Below are 25,859 nucleotides of genomic sequence, written 5' to 3'. Positions count from 1 at the left end.
TCCTGAGAGGTATACATTTGTGTCTTAAAAATCCTCAATGGGCCAGGCGCGGTGGCTCACACCTGTAATCCCAGCACTTTGGGAGGCTGAGGCAGGTGGATCACGAGGTCAGGAGTTCAAGACCAGCCTGGCCAACATGGTGAAACCCCATTTCTGCTAAAAATACAAAAATCAGCCAGGCGTGGTGGCGGCACCTGTAATGCCAGCTACTTGGGAGGCTGAGGCAGGAGAATTGCTTGAACTTGGAAAGTGGAGCTTGCAGTGAGCTGAGATTGTGCCACTGCACCCAGCCTAGGTGCCAGGGTGAGACTCCATCTCAAAAAACAAATACTCAACAAAGGGAGGTTGGCACAGGTGTGCAGGTTATTTGTTCATTTTCTCCCCCATTGAAAGGCTGAATCTGTTGCATTGGGACCACATATTGTTATGAACAAGTTCTGCAGAGTTGTGTGAAGAGCAATGTATGAAAATGCAGCACTCCACAGTGGGGTGTTGGCTTTCTTTAAAGGCTGGCAGGCTGTGCAGAAGCCTGGCTTGCCACATCTGAATGAACTCTTAAATCAGTTATTATGGGTGTCCTCCTGTCCCTAGCCAGTGACTTGCTCTTTGCTGCTTCATGGTCTCTGCATATGTTTCTTCTGCATAGAATGCACATGCTCTGACCCACTTAGCTGTCCTCTTTGCCTCAATAAATCCCACTCATCATCCAACCAACAGCTTAAATGCTTCTTTCACAAGGGAGCCTTCTCTGACATATTCCTGCAAGATTAATCAGTTTCATACTTTCATGTCACCCTGCAAGTCATAAATCCTTCAAACTAGTTATTTTGCTATTACTTGCTCAATGTATGTCTCATCCTGGCATGGAGGTTGGGGGCAAGCTTCATAAGGGCTGGGCCATTTGTTCACTGATCTGTTCCTAAAACCTGTTGCACTGCCTGGGACAGAGGAGAGGGTCATGGACCAAGGTTTATATCTGTTGCATGAGGTGAATTATCTAACATGGTTTGTTAGTTTGTGCATTGCTATAAATAAATACCTGAGACTGGGTAATTTATAAAGAAAAGAGGTTTAATTGGCTCATGGTTCTGCAGGTTGTACAGGAAGCGTGGGGCTGGCATCTGCTCAGCTTCTGGTGAGGCTTCAGGAAACTTTCAATCATGGTGGAAGGTGAAGGAAGAGCTGGCATGTCATATGGCAAGAGCCAGAGCAAGAGAGTGGGGAGATGCGGCATACTTTTAAACAACCAGATCTGGGAAGAATTCACTCACTATCATGAGTACAGCACCAAGCCATTCATGAGGGACTCGCCTCTATGACCCAAACACCTCCCACCAGGCGCCACTTTCATCACTGGGGATTACATTTCAACATGAGATTTGAAGGGGGCAAACATTCAAACTATGTTATTCCTCCCATGGCCCCTCAAATCTCATGTCCTTCTTACATTGCAAAATACAATCATCTCTTCCTAACCATCCCCCAAAATCTTAACTTGTTACAGCATCAAGTCCAAAGTCATAAGTCTCTCTGAGACTCATCTCCTCCCACCTGTGAGCCTGTAAAATCAAAACAAATTATTTACTCCCAAGATACAATGGTAGTAAGGCATCGGGTAAATATTACCATTCCAGAAGGGAGAAATTGGCCAAAAGAAAGGAATAGTTGGCCCTATGCAATTCTGAAACACAGCAGGGCAGTCCTTAAATCTTGAATCTCCAAAATAATTTCCTTTGACTCCGTGTCATGCGTCCAGGGCACACTGGTGCAAGGGATGGGCTCCCAAGACTTTGAGAAGGTGGGGAGACTGAGTAATGCCTGGAATTATTGTCCTGCTGGCTGGTGAGATAATGCATGGAGTTGGGTTGAAGTTGAAGGAAAGAAGATGAAGAAATGTACTCTTTCTAATGCATGCATGTGTGGTTTCAGATCCTTGCCTACCGCAGTGGGGCCTTCCCTGGGATTGCTGAGCATCCTTGCATGTTACATATTTGCCCCAAAGACTCATTACAACCCTTAGGCTTGGAGCCAATTTGAACCATGATTGTGACCCTATTTAAGAATGTCCCTGCCCAGGAACTGGAATTATGACCAAAGGTCCTTTCTCCAGATATAAGTGAAGCAGCCTTCCCTGTTGTTATCTATTCCAGAGGTTGGTAAACTAGGGCCTGCCAACAACATTTGGCCCACTGTCTGTTTATGCTCAGCTGGTGACTTAAGAATTATATTTTTAAATGCCTGAAAAAAATCACCAGAAGACTAATATTTTGTGATAAGTGAAGATTGTATAACATTCACATTTCAGTGTCTCTAACAATTTATTGGAACATAGCCATGCTTTTTATTTGTGTGCCTACGACTGCTTTTGTGCAACAATGGCAGAGTTGAATAGTTGCAATAGAAATGATTTGGCCACCAAAGTCTAAAATATTTACCATCTGGCCCCTTAGTATTCTAGCATGTTAGCTCATGGCTTGGATGGTAATACCTGAACCGGGTCAATGCTTAGTTATATGGCAGAATTGGCCACGTTGAGCCCCATGCTACCCTGAGGTAGAAAGTACTTGAATCTTGATGAGTTGCACCATAGAGATGCCGCAGTGATGGCGGAACATGTGGCTGAGAAACAGCTGCAGCTGTGGAATGCCTCAGTGTCCAGCCTTTGAAGTCTTTCCTGATCAAGGACTCCCTGCTTCAGTGACTGTGACTGAATGTGTACATGGAGTAGACATTTGGGGAAGTCAAAGAACATATCAGGCAAACTTATTAAACACCTACCAGAGGCTGTAGAAAAATATGTAGGCTTTTATATACAAGTTAGAGATTTAGATATTGGATCTGCCCAACCTAGAAAAAGTATTGAGAGGTATGAAAATAAATAGCATCCTGTGCCTCAAATTCAACTGGACTGAAATTCACCTCCTCAAAACCTCCCAGGCACTGAACTAATAAAGAGGAAGGTTGGAAGGGGTGAGCCTCTCTGTGAGTGAGGGGCCCAGGTGCTGTTTCATCATTTCATTGCCAGTGGCCTAGTCCTGTCAAAGAGGGCCCGACCACCATTTCTTGTTCCTTTGGGAAACCAGGTAGAGGTCATTACCCAAAGCCATCTAGAAATAGTTGCCAAGACAGAAATCCTGTGTATTCTACAAAGTTGGCATGCCTCTTAATCTGCCATTGGCATGGGGGAATGGACATTATGAGGAGGATTATGACTTTAGAAGAACGCGAAGAGATCCACAGTAAAATGGTCCAGCTGTTTCTGAATTAGCTGGTATGAGTTAGGCAATGTGAACACTCCTCTTTTTGTGTTTTGCACTCTCATGAGGAAGATGGACATTCCGTGACGACCAATTTTCAGACACTCTTTACCTGGCTACATGAATGATGAAGCTTGTTTGAGAAGTCTCCACACACCAGGTGGAATCAGAAAGTAGGACCAAGCCAGTTGTTCAACAGTCTAGACTCATGTGGCACCCATTTTACCTCTCTTTGGTAAGAGACATTGTAAGCTAGGAGATTGTAAGCTACCAGAGGACATTGTAAGCTAGGAGATTCCTCTGTGGTGGCCACTTCTCTCTCATTGTAACCCACAAAGAGGGCAAACACAAGTGGGAAACGTCGCAGCAATTTGTAAGCTCAGATGCTTGGGGTACATTTTGAGGATGAATAGGGGATAGCAAGATATCAAAGTTGAGAGATGAGCCCACATTACTGGCTGAAAATCAAACTCTGATGTTTTAAAGTCAAGGATAATGACTGAACCAGCTCTGGCTCCCCTTTGGTCCAGGTCTATCTGAAACCTGTCTGATTCAAGGGAAGCTCCATCTGAAGCTGTTTTGTGTTTCTCTGGGAACTGGAGTGGGGAGGCTCACCTGCCTAGCCCTTGGGAGAGTTACAGGTCATGTTGCACCCATGCGTAAGTTATGTGAAAATGATTATTGTGGGCAATGCTACTGGGGAGAGAAACTTGGGTTTTACCCATCTAAGGTGGAAGAAGACCACCAGAATAGGAGGAAAAATGTTTTGGAGGGAATTTAATGGTTTAGAAGGCAGAGAATATAGACTAAGGGTCATATTCATAATACCATTTGTTGAAAAATAAATTATAACTCTTTTACCTCATTTGAAAAAGGACTTTGTTGTTACCAGAATTTTTTTCTATGGTTGTAATAAAGTTGACAAAATCTGTGATATTTCGAGTATGGATTTCATTCAAAACAAAATTAACAGTAAAGGGATGAGCCAAATATGGGAAGGAATGACGACAATGATGAGGAGAAAGATTATGGATTAAATCTTTAAAAACTCATTCATTCATTCAACAAGTATCCAATATATTTCATAAAAGTAGTCACTCAATAATTATCTATTTAATCAGTACCCATTACATTCCAGGTATTGTGTTGCTTACTTGATTATTTAAATGCATATATATTTGCCTTAGAGCATCCTAAACAATAGTTTCCAACTATTTTTATTTTCTGGTCTAGCAGGAAGCAAGCATTATATTGAAATGGGTTTCAAACCAGGAGTCATACAACTTTGGTTCTTTTGACTGTCTGATTTTGTACTGGGTAAGCAACACAGTCTTCCCACCTATAGAATGGAGATATAAACAAACAAATATGAAAAAACAGTCTCTACTCTGTTTCCCTGACAGGGTTACTGTGGACATCATTGAGATAATTACAAAAATGAATTTTGGAAACCACACTACATTAACTACATGAAAGAATTGGAACGACTTTTGCTGACTTGTATACTGTTTTTGGCAGGCCCGCAAGTACGTCGTGGACTCCATGGGAGAAAAATATGCCGAAGGTGTTATTCTAGACTTGGAGAAGACGTGGGAGGAATCTGATCCACGGACGCCACTCATCTGTCTCCTGTCTATGGGCTCAGACCCCACAGATTCCATCATTGCCTTGGGGAAGAGATTAAAAATAGAAACCCGTTATGTGTCCATGGGCCAGGGCCAGGAGGTCCATGCTCGGAAGCTCTTGCAGCAGACCATGGCGAACGTAAGGCTGAATGTCTATTTTTGTGCCATGCTGTTCATATTACAGGTTATGGAATAGCAATGCAGAAGAAAAATATAAATCATTAGGAGTTTAAATTTACATGCTGCTTGCTGTTTACTAAACAGCATTTTTTAAAAAATTTAAGCTAACATTAAAACTTTTGAGGCAATGTGGCAAATAAATCAACTACCCAAGGATAGCAAAGTGGATGGTCTACTCAGTAAGATGAAAACAAAACATTTAATGCAGAGAATGGAATCCCAAAGAAATGGCATTCTGTGGGTGAAGATGGAACATCAGAGTTCTCACCTAAGAAGTTTAGATCACCTGGGTGCAATGCCTCACAACTGTAATCTCAGCACTTTGGGAGGCTGAGGCTAAGGATTGCTTGAGCTCAGGAGTCCAAGACCAGCTTGGGCAACATAGCCCCCATCTTTACAAAAAAAAAAATTAACTGGACGTGGTAGCCTGTGCCGGTGGTCCCATCTACTTTGGAGTCCGAGGTGGGAGGATCACTTGATCTGGGAAGGTAGAGGCTGCAGTCACTGCAGTCCAGCCTGGGTGACAGAACAAGACACTTTCTCAAAAACCAAAACAAAGCAAAATACAAAAGAAGGAAACTCAGGTCAGGGTTCACTTCTATGCTGGATAAAAGAGAGAAACTGAAGTCTTTTTGTAGTTGCTGTGTTTTATATTGAATTTCCTTTTTGTTTTGAATTGTGGATGGTGTCAATTGAAATTTTCAAAGGGTAAAGTTTAGATAACTTATTCAGCAGTACTGTAAATTTCTGAAGAAAATATAAGGGAAATGTGAAATCTCTAAATTATCAGTTTTACGTGTAACTCTGCTAAGACTTTAGATCTAGTGCTTGTTTTTTTGTTTTTGTTTTTTTTCTTTTTGAAAGACAACTCATGCAGCTCTAGTCAGTGATCTAAGATGGGTTATAGAAAAACACCTCAAGATTATGATCTGGATCTTGTAGATGATTTTAGCAAAAATATTTTATAGATTAGATATTGAGGAAATTATTGTTACATGACCCCCAATTTTGCCTGAGTTGCATTACACAAAGACCTTCGTATACTTATGGTATAATTCAGGCAAAAGATATGGCTTATTATTTTCTAAGGCTTTTGCTCTTCTTAGCGTGGTCAGATTCCCAGGGAAGGTTCTTCCACATTCTAAAGGGTGTATGCTCTGTTGCCAGTATTCTGAGAACTAGTGGGAGGCAGGAAGTAGCAGGTCTCAAAATTCAGCAGGCAATCATTCTTTCACCTGGTTTCAATGTGATACCTATTCCCTCAGTGTGCTGGTATCCTCCAATCTAGACCCTGTTTTGCCTTCTGTAGAAAATCAACTTCTCATTTTTCATTAAGGCAGGCAGAATTTGGGGAGTTATGTGGTATAAATCAGGTTGCATCTCAGCTTTCCCTAAATGCTAGCTTAGGATTCAACTTTCTTGAACCTCTTTTAAATGTTAGTGATAATGCCTTCACTCTCTCTGTCATTGTCCTTAAGAGTTCATGCCTTTAAAAATTTTCTTCATTGTAGTTTTAATGGAATTTGGGGAGGGAACTGAGTTAAATGGATGTTTTCAATCAGCCATCTTTACTTGGAAGTCCTTTTATGTTTAACTTTGATTATATTCATGATTGCGACCATATAGTATTGGTACAATTGCATAGTAGTGTATACTGGAACAAATGCATGGACTAAAAAAAAAAAAAATAGCTTATCTCAATTAAACATTTTTATTTTCTTAGATTTGACCTAGATTAATTTAAAATGGTTAGTGTTTTTCTATTAAATTTTAATTACTTAATTTCTAAAGAATGTAGTAATTCAGAATTTGGGTGAAACACAAAACCACCTAATTTCCGTTTACTGCTGTTGACTTAGGGAGGATGGGCACTTCTGCAGAACTGCCATCTGGGACTTGATTTCATGGATGAGCTGATGGACATAATCGTAGAAACTGAGCTTGTACATGGCGCGTTCCGCCTCTGGATGACCACCGAGGTTCATAAGCAGTTTCCCATTACACTTCTTCAGATGTCCATTAAATTTGCCAACGATCCTCCACAGGGCCTCCGGGCAGGACTGAAAAGAACATATGGTGGTGAGTCCAGAAATACTTCCAAGTCTACAGGAGTTTTCTGTACTTAAATTGTTTTCCTAAAAAAATTATATAAGGATTAGCTAGGATGCAGTTATAGCAAATAGTACTACTGTTTAACCTGATGGGGAGGTGGTGGTCCTCTTTTGTGAATATGCCCCGGCAGTGTGAAAGAATCAGAGCTCATGATTCCCACCTTCTAGTTTCCTATTTTCCCAGTACTGCCCTATTTAAGCCCATGCTGTTCTCCAGCTAGACATAATTAATTTCAAAAATGAACAATTTTGTCATTTATGGTCTTTAGGCTCCATACTGAAAGTAGTACAGTAGTCTCTTCCAAGAGGAGAGTCTGAATTAAAGTCATGCCTGCCTGCCTTTCATTAGGGCCATATGTCAGAAGGTAGCTAAGTTAAAAATCCAGTGGCAGCAAACTCAGGCCCAAATGCCCCCATCATGACTGGGACTGAGGTCGCTCTCTTGGCCATTGCTTCGTCTGCTTCATAGCTTTATGTATGGGGCTTGCGGTCATGAAAAGAACATGGAACTTTCAGTCAGAAATCCTGATTCTGGCCCTTGCTGTTGACAATTACTTTGTTCTCTTGGGTGTGAGTCATTCAATCTGAGTTTCAATTTTCTCATATATAAAATAGGGACAAGAGAATCTCTCCAGGAGAATTGAAATAAGTTGTAACTAAAATCATGTATTTGATAACCATAATAAATATAATTATTGTGTTTCAATCTGGAAAAACTGCAAAGAGACTTTTGGGGAGTTGCTAACAAGACTGAAATTCCTGCCAATCTATAAGATAATGTGGGGATAAAAGAGAGGTGGAAGGATAATGGCGGTAAAAAGTAAATGAATAAGTCTAATTATATATACAATATAGTATATGCATATGTATCAATCATTATTAATTGGAGCATGTACTCAGGTGCAAAGGGCTTCTATATACACCATCTTAATTAATATAAAATTAGTTAAAAGTATATGCCCTAAGTATATGCTCAAAACAACAGTAATAATAATAGAGTAGTAGTTATAGTAATAGTGGCAGAATTTATTTAACTGTCATTACCCTTCCATCTTGATTTTACCCCCACATGATCTTGTTAGACTGGCAGGAACTTGACCCATGTTAGCAAGCTCCTCCCCCCCCCCCAAAGTCTCTTTGAAGATTTTTCAGAGAGAAATGGCCTCTGGACACCCAAAAGTTAAATTATTATTATCACATGAGTGTCATAAAAATAATCCAAAGTAAGTGAATTTTAATATCAGGGATTTACAAAAATGATTACTTATAAAAGTAGTAGAAAATAAAGACATTTGAGAGATGATAAATTTTTCACTCAACTGACCACAACAGGTGTGAGCCAAGACCTGCTGGACGTGAGCTCTGGGTCCCAGTGGAAGCCCATGCTGTACGCAGTGGCTTTCCTGCACTCCACTGTCCAGGAGAGGCGCAAGTTCGGTGCCCTGGGGTGGAATATCCCCTACGAATTTAACCAAGCGGACTTTAATGCCACTGTGCAGTTCATCCAAAACCACTTGGATGACATGGATGTCAAAAAGGTACTGCTGTGCATGCTGCCTTGTGCCCCTGGTGGCTGTGGGCTTGGGCCATCAAGCTCACGGGACCTCCTAGCTTTGGGGTAAATTATCTAAGAGAATTTGCTGTGCTTGCAAAGTCATCTTTAAGTCATAGCAATTTGGGTCACACTTGCCTCTTGATTTCAGGAAAAATTGGTCAAATTTTGATTATTATTTTATTTCTCAAAAGCGAGTTGACATTCCAAAGAAGATAGCCTCAAGGGGCCTGTTCTCAGGGGGTGTGGGGCGGGGGAAGCTTGTTCTTCAAAATCCTAGAAAATGAAAATGGCAGTCCAGATCAGTTTGAAGTGTGTGCTTTCTGAAGAACTGCCTCAATACCCTCAAAAAGCAAACACTATTTTCTATTTATATTGAAGTATGAAAACATATGAATGCATCAAGGAAGTCTATTTCAAATCATGGACATGAGCATTGAGTAACTACTCTTCTTTACCTTTTTACTTTTCTTTCTTCACTTTCGCTTTGCAGTACTGATGAAGAATGACTGACTGAATGATGTTGACAGTGAATACATGGGTGTGACTTGGCAGGGAAATAATAATGCAACGGTAGTCAGTTCTACATAATTATTCTATAAATTTTCCCAGGGCGTCTCCTGGACCACCATCCGCTACATGATAGGAGAGATTCAATATGGAGGTAGAGTCACTGACGACTATGATAAGAGATTGTTGAACACATTTGCTAAGGTTTGGTTCAGTGAAAATATGTTTGGACCAGATTTCAGTTTTTGCCAAGGATACAATATTCCAAAATGCAGCACAGTGGATGACTATCTTCAGTATATCCAGGTTTGTCAACTTCAGAATTTTATGCATAGAGCAAATATCTGTAGCCATTTGAGTTTTGGGTATTAATCGCACTGTCTATATTGCTTTTACAATACATTTTAATGGTGATATATACTAATGCTTTTGCTGTGAAGGATTTCTTCATATTTTTATACTCAATGGATAATTAAAATGTTTATGTTTGTTCTGAGTGTGTGTTTTGTGTGAATCGTGTTTCCATCCCCCCTCTTTTTTAATGCCCCAGGGAGGAATTTTCTTTGAGGAAGATGATAGATTAGGCAGATTTAGAACTAGGAGACCTACACAAATCACCTGGAGTTCTCTGTCTGTGAAACTTCGGCTGCCACCAGCAGTAGGGCAAAGGCAGCTTCTAGACCCAATTTGTTCTGTTTTCTAATCCATTTGACAAATCCCATGACATCTGTTCCTTAACCCTGGCCTAATGAACAGCCTATGGATATGTCCAGGAAGCTGCTTTGTGTAAGAGTTTCCTCTAAGACAGGGTTTCTCAACCTTGGCACTATTGATATTCAGGGTTGGATCATTCTCTGTTGTGGGGGGCTGGCCTGTGCTGTTTAGCAGCATCCGTGGCTGTTTAGCAGCATCCCTGGCCTCTATCCATGGGATGCCAATAATAACCCCATACCCAATTGTAAGAACCAGAAATGTCTCCTGAAATTGCCAAATGTCCTCTGGGGGGCAAAATTGTCCCTTGTTGAGAAGCACTGACATAAGAAGGAATAGGTAGATTTCTACAGGCAGTTTGGGAATAGGTGGGGAAAAAATTCTGATTTTCAAGGTGACTGCGTCTCTCTATACCTAAAATTCATTATATCGTTATTTAGCAGTCTTTTTGGTCTCTATCTAAGATTTATCTCAGAGTAAACAAACTAAAACATAACAGCCCCAGAGGGCTAAATTTATCATGTTGTTTTGATATATAAATGTAATGAGTTTATCATATATTACCACCTCTGCACTTTCATTAATTCAAATCAGCAAATATATTTGTCTTACTGTACTGCATGTATCTTTAAATCATCAGCACTGAATAAGAAAAATGGCCATGAAGGTATACATTTAGGGGTGCCTGTACATATATTTTTATATACACCCCATCTCACAGTGCATTTGAGGTAGCTCATAAGAAGACATCATGCAAGAGGGAATAAAATGAGGGAGAAGAAGGGAGGGAAATATGAGTATGACTCATATTAAATAATTAAGGATAAGATTCATACATAGAAATATGTGTCAAATTGTCCGTAAATTTTCCTTTTTTTCAAACGGCTGGGGGATCTTTTTGCCTGCTTCTCCTGCTTCTGCCTGTGTCCCACACCATCGCTGTCTCTGTTTTTCTCTCTGACTCTGTTGCTTTCTCAGTTTCTCTCTTTTCCTAGTCTCTGTCTTTTTCCCTGGGAGGGTACGACTCCCACGTGCTGCCTTTATTTGGACCACGATTACTAAAGCTGTCATTTCCTGGTATCTTCTAAACATAATAACCATTAGTTATACAACATTGATTTGGACAACTGGTTTGAAGTCTGTTAGACTGTCAGAAAGCAAAACACCAATCCACAGCTCCCTTTCTATCTCACATATTGTATAACAAGACAGTCTCTCTTGATTAAATTTTGTTTGAGGTGCAGACTGTAAAGAGCCATGAGCCTACTGTCTGTTTCTCAATGTTAATTGTTTTTTTTAAAGGAAACTTTTTATTCTTTTCTGGAGAAATTATTGAGGTTTGTAGCTTGACACCAATAAGACTTAAGTAAATGCATATCCTCATAAAAGCATTTTTGTTTCCTAAAATAGTGTAATTTAGACGGTGCTTATGTTGGCAGTCTGTGCTTATCTAGGGTGTTTGTTGTTCAGAGTTTGCCTGCCTACGACAGCCCTGAGGTGTTTGGGCTGCACCCCAATGCTGACATCACCTACCAGAGCAAGCTGGCCAAGGAAGTGCTGGACACCATCCTAGGCATCCAACCCAAGGACAGCTCTGGTGGAGGGGATGAGACCCGGGAGGCAGTGGTGGCCCGGCTGGCTGATGATATGCTGGAGAAGCTGCCCCCAGACTATGTCCCCTTTGAAGTGAGTTGATGAAATCCTGACAAAATGTCAGCTGGGGTTGCATATCTTCGGTTGGGAGAGTGAGGAAGAAGAAAGGAGGGCAAAAAGTAATTTTCCTGAAAATAAAAAACATTCTTTTAAAAACCAGCTTCTTAAAGAACCAGAAAAAGAAGTTTTTGCATCCATGAATGTAATGTAATCTTTTCAATATATAAACCATAAGGAAACTTGTTGAGAATGTTAATACTTACGATTGATTTACAAGTGTGTACTGATGGATTAGAACTGCTTTTCTGAACCTTCCCTGAGGTACTTTACATTGCCATTTGTTCAAAATAAAGCGAAGTATTATTAAAACACCTGATTATTTAAAAAATACATTTTATGTAGTTTAATGCACACCTTAAAATTCAGACCTTCTTTATTTCAGAGAGTCTACATTTATATCATTACCTCTGCAGCTTCTTCATCTCATTAGTTTTGAAAATTGATATTTTTTAGTATGTAAGTAGTTTCTAAGCAAATTTATGATGATGAAAGTTAATTTTTTGACATCTTTTTAAATTGAATTAATTTAAAAAAGTTTTTTTCATGAGTTGTTGGGGTACAGGTGGTATTTGGTTACATGAGTAAGTTCTTTAGTGGTGATTTGTGAGATATTGGTGCACCCATCACCTAAGCAGTATGCAGTGCACTATATTTGTAATCTTTTATTCCACACCCCCCTCACACTCTTATCCCCAAGTCCCCAAAGTCCATTGTATCGTCCTTATGCCTTTGCGTCCTCATAGCTTAGCTCCGACATATCAGTGAGAACATATGATGTTTGGTTTTCCATTCCTGAGTTACTTCACTTAGGATAATAGTCTTCAATCTCATCCAGATCGCTGCAAATGCTGTTAATTCATTCCTTTTTATGGCTGAGTAGTATTCCATCATACATACATACATATATATATATATGTTGGTGTGTATATATATATACCACAGTTTCTTTATACATTCGTTAATTGATGGGTTGGTTCCACGATTTTGCAGTTGTGAATTGTGCTGCTGTAAACATGCATGTGCAAGTATCTTTTTTGTAGAATGACTTCTTTTCTTCTGGATAGATACCCAGTAGTGGGATTGCTGGATCAAATGGTAGTTCTACTTTTTAAAGGAATCTTCACACTGTTTTCCATAGTGGCTGTACTAGTTTACATTCCCACCAGCAGTGTGGAAGTGTTCCTTGATCACTGCATCCATGCCAACAACTACTGTTTTTTGATTTTTTGATTATGACCATTCTTGCAGGAGTAAGGTGTTATTGCATTGTAGTTTTGATTTGCATTTCCCTGATCATTAGTGATGCTGAGCATTTTTTTCATATGCTCATTGGCCACTTGTATATCTTCTTTTGAGAATTGCCTATTCATATCCTTTGCCCACTTTTGGATGGGATTGTTTGTTTTTTTCTTACTGATTTGTTTGAGTTCGTTGTGATTCTGGATATTAGTTCTTTGTCAGACGTATAGATTGTGAAGATTTTTCTCCCACTCTGTGGGTTGTTTGTTCACTCTGCTGACTGTTCCTTTTGCCATGCAAAAGCTCTTTAGTTTAATTAGGTCCCAACTATATATCTTTGTTGTTATCGCATTTGCTTTTGAGTTCTTGGTCATGAAATCCTTGCCTAAGCTGATGTCTAGAAGGGTTTTTCCAATGTTATTGTCTAGAATTTTTGTAGTTTCAGGTCTTAGATTTAAGTCCTTAATCCATCTTGGGTTGATTTTTGTATAAGGTGAGAGATGAGGGTCCAGTTTTATTCTTATACATGTGGCTAGCCGATTATCCCATCACCATTTTTTGAAAAGGGTATCCTTTCCCCACTTTAGGTTTTTGTTTGCTTTGTCGAAGACCAGTTGGCTTAAGTATTTGGGTTTATTTCTGGGTTCTCTGTTCTATTCAGTTGGTCTATGTGCCTATTTTTATACCAGTACCATGTTGTATGATGCCTCCTGATTTGTTCTTTGTAGTTTTTCTTTGGCTAGGCAGGCTCTTTTTTGGTTACATATGAATTTTAGAATTGTTGTTTCTCGTTCTTTGAAGAATGATGGTGGTATTTTGATGGGGGTTGCGTTGAATTTGTAGATTGCTTTTGGCAGTATGGTCATTTTCACAATATTGATTCTACCCATCCATGAGCATGAAATGTATTTCCATTTGTTTGTGTTGTCTGTGATTTCTTTCAGCAGTGTTTTGTAGTTTTCCTTGTAGAGGTCTTTTGACTTCTTTGTTACATATATTCCTAAGTATTTTGTTTTTTTGCAGCTATTGTAAAAGGGGTTGTGTTCTTGATTTGATTCTCCACTTGGTCACTGTAGAAGAGCTACTGATTTGTGTACATTAATCTTGTGTCTAGAAACTTTGCTGATTTCTTTTATCAGTTCCAAGAGCTTTCTGGAGGAGTCTTTAGGGTTTTCAAGGTAAACGATCATATCGTCAGCAAGCAATGACAGTTTGACTTCCTCTTTACTGATTTGGATGCTCTTTATTTATTTCTTGACTGATTGCTCTGGCTAGGACTTCCAGGGCTATGTTGAAGAGGAGTGGTGAGAGTGGGCGTCCTTGTCTTGTTCTGGTTCTCAGAGGGAATGCTTTTAACTTTTCCCCGTTCAGTATTATGTTGGTTGTGGGTTTGTCATAGATGGCTTTTATTACATTGAGGTATGTCCCTTGTATGCCGATTTTGTTGAGACTTTTAATCATAGAGCGATGCTGGATTTTGTCGAATGCTTTTTCTGCATCTATTGGGATGATCATGTGATTTTTGTTTTTAATTCTATTTATGTGGTGTATCACATTTATTGACTTGCATATGTTAAACCATCCCTGCATCCCTGGTGTGAAAGCCACTTGATCATGCTGGATTTTCTTTTTGATATGTTGTTGGATTCAGTTAACTAGTATTTTGTTAAGGACTTTAGCGTCTATGTTCATCAAGGATATCAGTCTGTAGTTTTCATTTTTGTGTATGTCCTTTCCTGCTTTTGGTATTAGGGTGATGCTGGCTTCATAGAATGAATTAAGGAGGGTTTCTTCTTTCTCTATCTTGTAGAATAGTGTCAAAAGGATTGGTACCAATTCTTCTTTGAATGTCTAGTAGAATTCTGCTGTGAATCCTTCTGGTCTTGGATTTTTTTATGTTGGTAATTTTTAAATTACCGTTTCAACATCACTGCCTGTTATTGATCTCTTCAGGGTTATCTAATTCTTCCTGATAAAAGCTAGGAGGGCTGTATTTTTCCAGGAATTTACCCATCTCTTCTAGGTGTTCTGGTTTATGTGTGTAAAGGTGTTCATAATAGCCTTGAATGACCTTTTGTATTTCAGTGGTGTCAGTTGTAATGTCACCTGTTTTGTTTCTTAGTGAGGTTATTTGGATTTTCTCTCTTCTTTTCTTGGTGAATCTTGCTAATGGTCTATCAATTTTATTTATCTTTTCAAAGAACCAGTTTTTTTGTTTCATTTGCCTTTTGTATTGCTTTGTTTTGTTTCAATTTCATTTAGTTCTGCTCTGATCTTGGTTATTTCCTTTCTTCTGCTGTGTTTGAGTTTGGTTTCTTCTTGTTTCTCTAGTTCCTTGAGGTGTGACATTAGAATGTTAATTTTTGTCATATTACCAGTGTTGGTTTTCTGGTTCCTTCTCATTTGAGTAGACTCTGTCAGAGAGAAGGTCTTAGGATTAAGGCTGTTGTTCAGATTCTTTTGTCCCACAGGGTATTCCCTTGATGTAGTAGTCTCCCCCTTTTCCTATGGATGTGGCCTCCTGTGAGCCGAGCTGCAGTGATTGTTGTCTCTCTTCCGGGTCTAGCCACCCAGCAAGTCTACCTGGCTCTGGGCTGGTACTGGGGGTTGTCTGCACAGAGTCTTGTGATGTGAACCTTGTCTGTGGGTCTCGCAGCTGCGGATAGCAGCATTTGTTCTGGCGGAGTTGGCGGTGGCGTGCAATGGACTCCTCCTTGAGGGTTCTTAGCTTTGGTGGTTTAATGCTCTGTTTTTGTGCTGGTTGACCTCCTGTCAGGAGGTGGCGCTTTCCAGAGAGCATCAACTGTGGTAGTATGAAGAGAAACCAGCAATAGGCGGGGCCCTAGAACTCCCAAGATTATATGCCCTTTGTCTTCTGCTACCAGGGTGGGTAGGGAAGGACCACCAGGTGGGGGCAAGGCTAGGTGTGTCTGAGCTCAGCCTCTCCTTGGGCTTGTCTTGCTGTGGCTGCTTCAGTTTCTTCAGTGGGGGTGTGTGTTCAGGAGAGGAGGTGCTCCCTTTCCCACTTCTGCACTTGGGGCACTCACAGTATTTGGGGTGTCTCCTGGGTCCTGCAGGAGCAGTCCACCTCCTTCACAGAGTCTGTGGGTCTTCTTGGGATTGCTGCTTTGTTCTTGGAGTCGATCTGGAGCTAATGTTCACAATGCAAGCCTCTGAACACTGCTCTGTCCATCCAAGTCAGAGCTGCAGTCTAGTCTTGCCTCTGTCCCCCAACTGTTTTCTTTTTTTTAACATCTTAATGAGTATTGTGGAGTTACCCTGATAGTATTTTTTTAAATCTTCAATTATCCTTTGAGTTACAAACAATTCAATTACATATGCTCTCGAAAAAAATTTTTAAAAATTTACAAAATAAAAAAATAAAAATCTTTGATTAAACCAACTCCAAGGGGTAGCTGATTTTCCTTATAGTTTTAAGAGATGACCTGGACAATCATTTGGTGCTTCTAACACAGAGCCACCCTATTTCTTTGTATTTTTCCCTTTTGTACCTCATTTTCAAGAGGAATCCTGTAGCATTTTGTATCTTTTGTACCCCACTGTTTTCTACTAAGCAGGCAATTTTGGCTGCTAATACTACAGACTGAACTTAAGGACCTTTAGTCAAGGGGATAATGTCCCTGGAATAACCTCTGATCACTTGCTTGGAGAAAAATCAATACTGTTTTCAGCTTTCATAAGCACTCTTCATTATAGGGTCAGGCAAGGCGTCATTCATGTCTAACGGGTTGAAATAGTTAGGAAGTGATAAAAATGTCTAAAAATAGAATGATAACTACATAAATAAACATGGTAAGTAGCAGGAGTTAGAAGAGTCTCCATCCTTTTGCTGAATTTGTCAGTGCTACCTTAGGTTATAGCAACTCAGCCTAGCACAATATCTGATACATAGAAGACTCTCGATAAATACTTGTAGGATGATAATGAATGGATGGGGGGATGGATGGATGCTTTGATGGAAAAAACAGAAAGCTCTTAAAAGAGAATTCTAGTTTTTTGAAATAGCCAGCAGAATGGTTGTGTGTGTGTACATGTTTGCTTGTGTGTGTCCACATGTGGGTTTGAAAGAGCTCAGATTGGCAGAAAGGGAGTTTCTTGATAAGTGCATTTGCTATTTGGAAGACTGCATGGTTGTGGTCATGCATTTTACATTCTTCTGTGAATTAATGGCTGCCTGTTCTTTCCCACATGGCATGAAAATTCGGGCTGGTCATCTAACAGATACTTTTTTCTGTTTTCTTTTCTTTCTTTTTATTTTTTTGCCATGCAATAAAATAGAAGCTTATTATTTATGGAATAGTAAGAATTTGGGCCTGTTCAGAGGCCCCAGGGAACCAGGTCTATAAGATCCTTGGTAGCTAATTGTTAACATGTGCTTTGAATATCTCCATGGCAGGTAAAAGAGAGGCTGCAGAAGATGGGGCCGTTCCAGCCTATGAACATTTTCCTCAGGCAGGAAATAGACAGAATGCAAAGGGTACTCAGCCTTGTCCGCAGCACCCTCACTGAGCTGAAACTTGCTATTGATGGCACCATCATCATGAGCGAAAATCTGCGAGATGCATTGGATTGCATGTTTGATGCTAGAATCCCTGCTTGGTGGAAAAAAGTATGTATAAGCCTGCTGTTATTCTGCCTGTTCACCTACTATTATGAAGAGTTGTAATTGGCAAGTGGAAAGCATGAAAGGATAATTTAGTCAACATGATTCTTTTGCATAAGGACTAAGCCCCTTATAGCCCTGTATTTTTAGACCATAGGTAGGGAAGGAAGTTTTTTTTTAGCAAATCCCATGAATCAGGTTCTCTGCTAGGACATTTAAATGCGTTATTTTACTTAAATTTTGTATTTTACTGCTCTTATTTTACAGATGAGAAACTTAAGGTTGGGACAGGCTAAGTCTTTTCTCAGATTACAGATCTAAGTATTCCAAGAATCAGAATTTAAACCCAAGCTCCTGGACTCCAAAGCCCATGATGTTGGTTTCATAGAAGGAAACATGCCTCACCCTAACATCAAAAGTCACGCCAAAAGAAAAAAAAAAAGAGTTTCGTATAAGGTGTAAGGAAGGGATCCAGTTTCAGCTTTCTCCATATGGCTAGCCAGTTTTCCCAGCACCATTTATTAAATAGGGAATCCTTTCCCCATTTCTTGTTTTTCTCAGCTTTGTCAAAGATCAGATAGTTGTAGATATGTGGCGTTATTTCTGACGGCTCTGTTCTGTTCCATTGATCTATATCTCTGTTTTGGTACCAGTACCATGCTGTTTTGGTTACTGTAGCCTTGTAGTATAGTTTGAAGTCAGGTAGTGTGATGCCTCCAGCTTTGTTCTTTTGGCTTAGGATTGACTTGACGATGCGGGCTCTTTTTTGGTTCCATATGAACTTTAAAGTAGTTTTTTCCAATTCTGTGAAGAAAGTCATCGGTAGCTTGATGGGGATGGCATTGAATCTGTAAATTACCTTGGGCAGTATGGCCATTTTCACAATATTGATTCTTCCTACCCATGAGCATGGAATGTTCTTCCATTTGTTTGTATCCTCTTTTATTTCCTTGAGCAGTGGTTTGTAGTTCTCGTTGAAGAGGTCCTTCACATCCCTGTAAGTTGGATTCCTAGGTATTTTATTCTCTTTGAAGCAATTGTGAATGGGAGTTCACTCATGATTTGGCTCTCTGTTTGTCTGTTATTGGTGTATAATTCAAGATGGATTAAAGACTTAAACGTTAGACCTAAAACCATAAAAACTCTAGAAGAAAACCTAGGCATTACCATTCAGGACATAGGCATGGGCAAGGACTTCATGTCGAAAACACCAAAAGCAATGGCAACAAAAGCCAAAATTGACAAATGGGATCTAATTAAACTAAAGAGCTTCTGCACAGCAAAAGAAACTACCATCAGAGTGAACAGGCAACCTACAAAATGGGAGAAAATTTTTGCAACCTACTCATCTGACAAAGGGCTAATATCCAGAATCTACAATGGACTCCAACAAATTTACAAGAAAAAAACAACCCCATCAAAAAGTGGGTGAAGGACATGAACAGACACTTCTCAAAAGAAGACATTTATGCAGCCAAAAAACACATGAAAAAATGCTCACCATCACTGGCCATCAGAGAAATGCAAATCAAAACCACAATGAGATACCATCTCACACCAGTTAGAATGGCAATCATTAAAAAGTCAGGAAACAACAGGTGCTGGAGAGGATGTGGAGAAATAGGAACACTTTTACACTGTTGGTGGGACTGTAAACTAGTTTAACCCTTGTGGAAGTCAGTGTGGCGATTCCTCAGGGATCTAGAACTAGAAATTCCATTTGACCCAGACATCCCATTACTGGGTATATACCCAAAGGACTATAAATCATGCTGCTATAAAGACACATGCACACGTATGTTTATTGCGGCATTATTCACAATAGCAAAGACTTGGAACCAACCCAAATGTCCAACAATGATAGACTGGATTAAGAAAATGTGGGAAATATACACCGTGGAATACTATGCAGCCATAAAAAAGGATGAGTTCATGTCCTTTGTAGGGACATGGATGAAATTGGAAATCATCATTCTCAGTAAACTATCGCAAGAACAAAAAACCAAACACCGCATATTCTCACTCATAGGTGGGAATTGAACAATGAGAACACATGAACACAGGAAGGGGAACATCACACTTCGGGGACTGTTGTGGGGTGGGGGAGGGGGGAGGGATAGCATTGGGAGATATAGCTAATGCTAGATGACGAGTTAGTGGGTGCAGCGCACCAGCATGGCACATGTATACATATGTAACTAACCTGCACATTGCGCACATGTACCATAAATCCTAAAGTATAAAAAAAAAAAAAAAAGTTTCTGCTATATGCTGTCGAAATGGGAGGAGTTCCCTTGTCCCCCTCGCAGGGCATGTGACAGGGGTGTAGCTGGGTTTTCCGTGCCCTGCTGCTCAAATCCCTAGGGGGAGCATGCAGAGGGGCAGGTTGTGGGGACTGTTTGGGGGGCTCCAACCCCATGGCAGTGTCTAGGGTTGAGTGTTTACAGCTCCCGAATGGGTGTGTGTTACAGTATACTCTTTCAGTTTTGCCATCTGCAGATGGCTCGTGTTAATCAGCTCAATTAGACCCTCTTCTTTATCGCAAGGACAGAGGGCTTTCTGTTTCTGGGTTCTTGCTCTGGTGTACTGGAAAAATTGCCTCACATGTGGGCTTAGAGGTTGGGTGCAAGGTTTTATTGAGTGGTGGAAGTTGCTCTCAGCAAGGTGGATGGGGAGCCAGAAGGGGGATGGAGTGGGAAGGTGGTCTTCCCCTGGAGTTGGGCCGCCCAGTGACCGGACTCTTCTCTGACCATGCCTGAGCAAATTCCACGTCGTCCCACTGTCATCGGTATCTGTTGGTCCTGCCAGTATCTGCTGGTGTCTGTCAGTGTGCCCTTCTGCGCTTCTGCTTCTCTTGACATCCAGCCACTTGTGTGTGTGCCCGCTATGGTCTCTTTGGTTTATATGGGCACAGGATGGGGGCCATGGTGGGCCAGAGTGGTCTTGGAAAATGCAACATTTGGGCACGAAAGCAAGAGTGCCTGTTCTCACTTAGGTCTGTGGGCACAAGCCTGAGGGTGGAGCCTTCACCAGGGACCCTGCCCTTCTCTACCCAGCACTTCCCTGCCCCCCTCCAGTATCACTACATCTGTAAATACAGTATGTAGTATGTATATATCAAAATAAGAGGATAAGAATTTAACAGCATGTTCACTGGTTACTTGTTAGTAATTGTGCTAAAGACAGATACAGTTTTAAGGAATAATTTTTGACTTGGAAAAGTAAAATGAGTTCCTGAGTGTCTTTGTAAGTAGGAAAATAAGTGTATTTTAGTAGAGGACATTTGAAGGGATGGAGCCTAAATTGTATTCTTCTCTTTGTTCTGTATTTGTGTGTGTGTGTGTGTGTGTGTGTGTGTGTGTGATGTGTATGCACACCCATGTTATGGGGAGGCATAAGTGAAGTTGCTAAGATTAATTATGGTGAAAACATACATAGGAAAAGAGTGGGAGGTGTAGCTGTCTTGTATAACCTATTTCTTGGGAAAATCTGGATCTGCTCCATGGCTTCCTTTCCATCTGACTCCTGCCATTGTCTGGGGGACTCCACACCCACAGCATGAACCCAAGCAGGGCTGACCTGACTGGTCACTCCCAATGTCCCTGCTCCCTAGATTTTCACTTCTGCTCCACTTCCTCATTCACTTGCCCTGCTACACCTAAAGGTTGGAAGAAGGGGGAAATCAAGACAGAAATGCAGGCATGGAAAGGCAACAGGATTCACCCCTTTGAGATCTCAAGTTATGCATGTGAATGAAACCGGCTTTCACTGGTGTGCCTCGCCTCCAGCTGGCTTCAACTGCCAGGAGTAGGCCTGGGAAGGTAGATACTTGAGGAGCTTCCGTGTTGGACACCCACCTGGAGAGTGCAGTGGCAGGTGTGGTAGGATTTTTTGACTGCCATAACAAAGTACCACCGACTGGGTGGCTTAGGCAAAAGAAATTTGTTTTCTTGCAATTCTGGAGGTGGCAAGTCCAAAATGGAACTGTTGGCCAGCCATGCTCCCTTCAGAGTGTCTAGGGCAGCATCTTTCTTTGCTTTGTTCTACCTTCTGGTGGCCCTAGGAGCTCCTTGGCTTGTGGCAGTCCTAGTCCAATCTCTCCCTTTGTCTTCATATGACTTTCTTTGCCCTGTGTACGTTGACATCATCTTCCCTCTGTGCACATCTGTCTCTGTGTCCAAATTTCCCCTTTTTATAAGGACAGCAACATATTGGATTAGGGTTACCCTTATGCCCTCATTTTCACTTGATTTCCTCTGTAAAGGCCCTGTTCCCACATAAGATCATGTTGTTAGGTGCTGGGGGTTAGGACTTCAATGTATGGTTTTGAGGGGACACAATTCAACCCATAGTGGGAGAGGTAGCTAGGTCATGGAAGCCATTCTCAACGGGGAGATTATAATGATGGAAGGTGAAGACGAGAGGAGAGGAGATGGGACAAAAACTGTTAAAGACTTATTTTAAAATTTATTTTACTTGACAAAAATTATATATATTTATGGTGTGCTACATGTTGTTTTGAAAGATGTGTATGCTGTAGAATGGCTAAGCTGGGCTAATTAACATAGGCATTACCTCACATACTTAATTAACATTTTCTGTGGTTCAGATCTAAAAGCCACTCTCAGCAATTTTCAAGAATACAGTCCATTGCAGCCGGGCGCAATGGCTCATGCCTGTAATCCAGCACTTTGGGAGGCCAAGGCAGGTGGATCACGAGGTCAGGAGATCAAGACCATCCTGGCTAGCATGGTGAAACCCCGTCTCTACTAAAAAAATACAAAAAATTAGCTGGGTGTGGCGGCATGCGTCTGTAGTCCCAGCTACTAGGGAGGCTGAGGCAGGAGAATGGCGTAAACCTGGGAGGTGGAGCTTGCAGTGAGCCAAGGTCGCGCCACTGCACTCCAGCCTGGGTGACAGAGCCAGACTCCCTCTCAAAAAAAAAAAAAAAAATTGTCTATTGCTATAAACTATAGTCACCTTGTTGTAAAATAGATCTTTTGAACATACTTCTCTTATCTAACTGAAATTTTATACCCTTTGAACAACAACTTCCTATTCCCTCCCTCCTCACCCCACCCTCTAGTCTCTGGTAACCACCATTCTACTCTCTATTTCTATGAGTTCAACTCTTTCAGGCTCCACATATAAGTAAGATGATGTAGTATTTGCCTTTCTGTGCCTGGCTTATTTCACCTAGCATAAGGGAGATGGGACAAAATTTATGGATGAGGTGAAAATCATGGAACCAAAGAACCGGATACCGTGCTTAGGTCAAAGGACTGTCCTTGAACAAGTGAACTGGAAGTGGAGATTGTGGTTGAAGAATGGAATGTGGAATGGGGGTGGTGCATGTTGGATTTCTTAAGGCGGCTAAACAGCTAGCTCTTTTCTCCACCTGAATTCCAAAGCAATTAAATGGCAGAAAAGGAGTAGTGCAGATTAGAGAACATTTACTGATAAAGCTGATATTGAACAATGTGGCTTCTATCTGCTGGAAGGTGAGTTTTGGGGTTTTAAAAACAGTATTCGGAATCAGACAGACTTACCCACCAGCAGCACTACACTAGACAGCTTCCTCTACAGAGACTTCCCTGTGAAGCGAGAGTGTGCAAGAGCACAAGAGCACAAGAGAGTGTGAGAGCAGAAGAGAGTGTGTGGTCCCTTTCCCCTTGCTACCCCCAGTAATAAAAGCAGAAGGGGCTGGCTCGCTGGGCTTCCTAACTGTATCTCTATCTTTCCACCGCTGCTATGGCTTCTCCAACGTCCTGCTGCCCTAGTGCTAAGCCACTGATCATACTTCAGGAGCTGCTGTTGTAGCTGCACCCTACTTCCTATGCCCCTCACCAGCTGGGTGCATCCTTGGCTCCACACAGTTACTCTGGGACCCTCATTATGGAGGCCTTGTCATCTGGGAGCTGTACCACCTGGAACATGTGGCCTCTGAAGTCATCACAGCAGAGGGAAGGGAGATGGACAAGGCACCCTAGGTCTAGACTTTCTGGATTAGGAAGTGACCTGTGCCACTTTCATTCACAGTCTATAGATCAGAACTAGAGCCTTGGACCCAACCTAACTGCATGTGAGGCTGAGAAGTATAGGGGGCACATGGGACATCTGATGAGCAGAATCTGTCTCTGAAACAGCCAGAAACCAGATGAATTTCTTTACCTCCTGGGAGTGGGGAGAATGAGAGGGTCAAGGATCTTGGAACGTTATATGAAAGGAGCTGTCTCCCCATAGAAGGAAATATAGGAGTGGAAAAAAATGCACCTCCCAACAGGCTAGTGTTTGAGGATGACAAAATTTAACATGAGAGCATGGGAGCAGAGGAATAAAATGGAATGGACATCAGGGTCATTAGAGAGCAGAGGGTCATGAGATAAGATAGTAAGATGTTAAATGCATCATTCACATGGATGCTGAAGTCACCTAGAATGATTTAATGAAAGTAAATAAAGGCAGCATATGGGTTTTGAGTATGCACTTACTTGGCCGGAATACCCAGGTTCAAATCATGTCTCTTATGGGCTGTCTAACTTGGGGTATGCTAGTTGCCTTGTTGTGCCTCAGTTTCCTTATCTGTAAAAGGGAAATAATAGCATTATATAATTCCTAGCATTATTGTGAGGATTAAATGAGTTGATGTGTGTGAAGTGCTTGGAACAGCGCCTGGCATGTGGCCAGTGCTATGTAAGTGCTTGTGGTTATTAATAGCAAAACTGCACCACCACCACCATCGCCACCACAACCACCATCACCACTATGACCATCACCACTACTGTCACCACCACAGCCACCATTACTGCCTCCACCACCATCACCACTACGACCATCACCACCACTGTCACCACCAATTACTGCCTCCACCATCACCACCATCACCACCACCACTACCATATCACCACCACCACCACCACCAACACCACTAACACTATCATAGTCATCATCCTCGTGATTATTTGGGGGATTGAGTAGAAGAGTAAATCAGGAGCCAAATTCCTTCATGAATAAGAGGAAGTGACCAGTAGGTGATAGAAACAAGAAGGGGTAAGGATAGTATGTCCAGATGGCAAGAGACTCAAAGGAAGAGAATGATGTAGTGTGATGATCTGACAATAACAGTCAGAAACGACAAGGTCATCTCCTCTTCTCCTGGCCCTGAGGGTTGAGTATGAGGAAAGCAGTAGCCTACATTTGGAGAAGGCTGTGAGGGAAGCAGTCTGTCCTGGGTAGAGTGTGGGGTGGGGGGCACACTTCAGTTAACAGAAGGGATGGAGAGAATGTTCCAGAATGAGGTGGAGGATCTAGAAGAGTTTTCTGATCATGGCACTGAAGATGCTGAAGGTAGAGTGGAAAGGCTTGGGAGGGGGGCTTGCCCCTTCTTATTGCCAAGGACAGAGGGGGATTCCGTCAGGTTGGGGGCTGCACAGAAAGGGCAGCGCACAGACATGAGGTTGGTGGGTGGGAGGATAGAGGGTTGGCCTCTGTAGGTTACTTGGCTAAATGGGAAGGCAGTAGGACTTGTTTAGTGCTGAGCCTCAGGTATGTCATCCAGGGCTTCAGCAGATTACGAGGCAGTGAGTTCTGCAGGCAGCATATAGTGAGTAGGACTGCTTCTTGTTGTCTTCTCCATGTTATTTGATGACACCACCCTCCATCCCTCTCATCACATAGCTTAGAGACTCAGAATCAGCTTTGACCAGACCCCTTTATTTCCTTCTCATCTTTAATAAATCCATTGCCCATGCCAGAGAGTTTTCTATCTGAATTGCCTCTTTTCATTGCCAAGGACAGAGGGAGAATCTTCCAGATCACTGGCCATTGTGAGTTCCTTCCCTACCAAACCAGATCACCCACCTTGGTAGGACCTGGGAGGCTCTGGAACAGGAATCCCTGTCAGGGGCACTCTCTCGTTAGCGGCTCCCTCTGCCCTCAGACCGAACGTAGTATAAACACACATCTCTTTTAGTTAACAGACCTATAAAGATAGCAGACAATGAGTGATTTAATTCTTAAATTATGATCATTTTATTCAGGTTTTTATTCTTCTCAGCTTATTATCAGACTTTGGAATCTCAATAACTCTTGAAAAATAGGCAAATTAATTCTTAAGGTATTTGAAATTCAAGTGTTATACCCAGGTTGATGACTACATTTATTCATACATAAAATATTGCAATTACAGTAAAATATTATAATCTATGATTTGAAGATACCTTACACTGCTGCTGCTGATGACATTAATGACATATTCATGCCAGTTGTCATAATGGAAGCTCCACAGGTGAATTCAGGGAGAAAGTCAGAAGCAATAAATGCAAATAGTTTGTGGAT

At 41.3% G+C, this 25,859-nt stretch overlaps 1 protein-coding gene across 1 annotated transcript in view; it reads left to right on the top strand.

Moving 5' to 3' along the window:
- DNAH5 (dynein axonemal heavy chain 5) overlaps positions 1 to 25,859 on the top strand; it is a 323,290-nt gene that overhangs the window by 285,683 nt on the left and 11,748 nt on the right. The window contains exons 71-76 of the mRNA XM_024247511.3: positions 4,776 to 5,021; positions 6,922 to 7,141; positions 8,506 to 8,711; positions 9,338 to 9,541; positions 11,417 to 11,632; positions 17,316 to 17,528. Of these exons, the coding sequence (XP_024103279.2) occupies positions 4,776 to 5,021; positions 6,922 to 7,141; positions 8,506 to 8,711; positions 9,338 to 9,541; positions 11,417 to 11,632; positions 17,316 to 17,528 (1,305 nt within the window). The remainder of the gene's footprint in view (positions 1 to 4,775; positions 5,022 to 6,921; positions 7,142 to 8,505; positions 8,712 to 9,337; positions 9,542 to 11,416; positions 11,633 to 17,315; positions 17,529 to 25,859) is intronic.

Source organism: Pongo abelii, chromosome 4 (assembly GCF_028885655.2).
Source record: "Pongo abelii isolate AG06213 chromosome 4, NHGRI_mPonAbe1-v2.0_pri, whole genome shotgun sequence".
Lineage (NCBI taxonomy): Eukaryota > Metazoa > Chordata > Mammalia > Primates > Hominidae > Pongo > Pongo abelii.
Note: the sequence above shows the minus strand (reverse complement) of the source record. Positions and strands in the feature narration are given on the sequence as shown.